The sequence below is a fragment of the Vombatus ursinus genome, unplaced genomic scaffold (assembly GCF_900497805.2).
Source record: "Vombatus ursinus unplaced genomic scaffold, bare-nosed wombat genome assembly UNPS02014935.1, whole genome shotgun sequence".
NCBI classification, from domain to species: domain Eukaryota; kingdom Metazoa; phylum Chordata; class Mammalia; order Diprotodontia; family Vombatidae; genus Vombatus; species Vombatus ursinus.
In genome coordinates this window covers 4,281,309-4,283,464 of record NW_020954713.1, presented here as the reverse complement: position 1 = coordinate 4,283,464, position 2,156 = coordinate 4,281,309, and the positions used below count along the sequence as shown (strand labels likewise).

Genomic DNA, 2,156 nt, shown 5'->3' with positions numbered 1-2,156 from the left:
GTAGAAAAGGCACATGATTCTTTATCAGAGGAGTTGTGCACCAATCCAGTAATTTAAAGCTGAGGAATCATCTGTCCAAAGAGGGTTCTCTTGATAAGGTGGTTCCCTTTAGACTCCACACAGGGTCAAGAGGGTTTTCCATTGCTCTGTAGGAGTATGGCTGCCAGGAAGCCCAATGGCTGGTCCTGTCCCGGGCCAGAGATAGTGAATGAGACAGCCTCTTCTTTCTTGGTGTCCATGGGAGGAGAGCTGTGGGGCCAGTGGGGACCCTAGGCTTGGTGATCTAATCCTTAGTAAGCCATCCTTGTCTTCTTCCCATAGTTTTTCTCACCACCAGGTCTGGGAAGAAGAGGAGTGAGAAGGGTATCCTCTCATGAGGAGGGTGAGAGGGGTCCCCTTCAGTGTCGCCCATGTTTAATCCAGTTTCTAATCATCCATTTTTGTCCCGAGCACCTCTGCACCACCAATCGGAGACCAAAGTTAGCCTCCTTGGACATCTCCACTTCCAGACACCGTCCTGTGTCTCTGCTCACAATGGGGCCATTCTGGGGTGGGGAGAGGAGATGGAAAGGAAATAAGGTTAATGAGGAGGACCTCAGTTGATTCCCTTCCTAGAGGAGGTACATACACATGGTGGTGGTAGTCATAACTTCTTGAGAACAAAGGCACAGATGACTAGGTGATTTATGCTAGTGATCCCCTGCCTGTCTCTCTGTCTCTTTAGGATACTATGGCCACACTCACATAGTTAGTAGTTAGTATTCCTTCCACCTCAGGTATTCTATGAGTCATTGAGCTAACTCAACAAACAAAATGCCCTGGTCTTCTTCCTCTCCAGACAAACCACTTCCTTGAGAATCCCCAATGTGGTTCACTCTCTCCTGCCTTTGATATAAACAGTGCAGATAACTGCTTCCTTATTTGGAGACTATGAAGAGGCCTTGGAGGGAAATGGAATTTCCCATCTCAGCTTCCTGTCCCTCTGCACAAGCACAGATACCAGGCATACTCAACCACAATTTCTCAGGCCAGCTACCTTAGGTTCAAAAGACTTGCTTCTGGGAAGAGATGCAGGCATAGATGCAAGCCAAGATTTAATTTATGACTATAAGGGGGACATAGCCTCTAACTAGGTCCACCTCAGCTCCCTTAGAGACCCCAATCATGTTGGCTGAAGGAACTGGGCATGTCCAGCCTGGAAGCCTGGAGGATGGAAGGCTCAGAGTGTAGGGAATAGAATTGTTCCATTTGACCCAGAGGTCCAAACCAGGAGCAAAGGGTAGAAATAGCAGAGATTTAAAGTCAGGAACAATGTCCTCACAGTGAGAGCTGTCTGCAAAGAGAATGAACTTCCTGGAGATGTAGTGGGTCTTCTCTCCTTAATGTCTTCAAGAAGAGGCTGGGTAACCACTCAGCAAGTATATTATATTGAAGATTCCTTTTGTGCATGGGTTGGATTAGATAGCCACTGGTCTCCCTTCAAATTCTCAAATTGTGTGATTCTATGATGTTGTGAGTCCAAATAATCCCCTGGCTAGTTCCTGCTCTGCTGGGATCCTTGAAATCCTCTAGGAAGTCTTGATCATTACCATGCCTCAATTTCTCTATATATGTGCAGTCATCCTGGATGCTATTTTATGCTTAACATAAAGTTGTTTCTTCTCTGCCCTGTTCCAGGTCCGCCCTGGCCCCCATAACAGCTCCCTAAATTTGATGGGAATAGTCCTATGTCTTTGTCTGGGCAGGTCTCTCCTGGCTGAATTCCTCTCTGAGTGCTAGGAATTGAGGATACTCTTCTGGGGACCTGAGAGTTTTCAGCAAAGACAATCATGAGGTGGCATGAGACACTGAAATAATGCTGGATTGGGGAGCTCTTAGTGCCCCCCTCCCATACCTCAACTCTTACCTGGGTGAAGTCCCAGAGTCTTTGGGCAGGGCGGGACACATCCTCACATTTCTTCAGGGTGGGTGTCCGACCTTTCCCATCATCAATGAGACACTTGGAGTCTGGCAGGAAGGCAGTGGAACCCAGAGGCCCCAGCTGGAGCAGACCCTCAGCACTGTAGCGTACCAGCTTGGGGGAGAAGAAGGAGAGAGAGAGAGGGAGAGAGAGAGAGAGAGAGAGAGAGAGAGAGAGAGAGAGAGAGAGAGAGAGA

The 2,156-nt window shown here is 48.1% G+C and overlaps 1 protein-coding gene across 1 annotated transcript in view; it reads right to left on the bottom strand.

Moving 5' to 3' along the window:
* Positions 1–398: 398 nt before the first annotated feature.
* The window catches only part of GALNT9 (polypeptide N-acetylgalactosaminyltransferase 9), a 299,872-nt gene continuing 298,114 nt past the window's right edge, over positions 399–2,156 (bottom strand). Inside the window, exons 10-11 of the mRNA XM_027844232.1 lie at positions 1,907–2,074; positions 399–545 (exon numbers count right to left, since the gene is read on the bottom strand). Of these exons, the coding sequence (XP_027700033.1) occupies positions 399–545; positions 1,907–2,074 (315 nt within the window). The remainder of the gene's footprint in view (positions 546–1,906; positions 2,075–2,156) is intronic.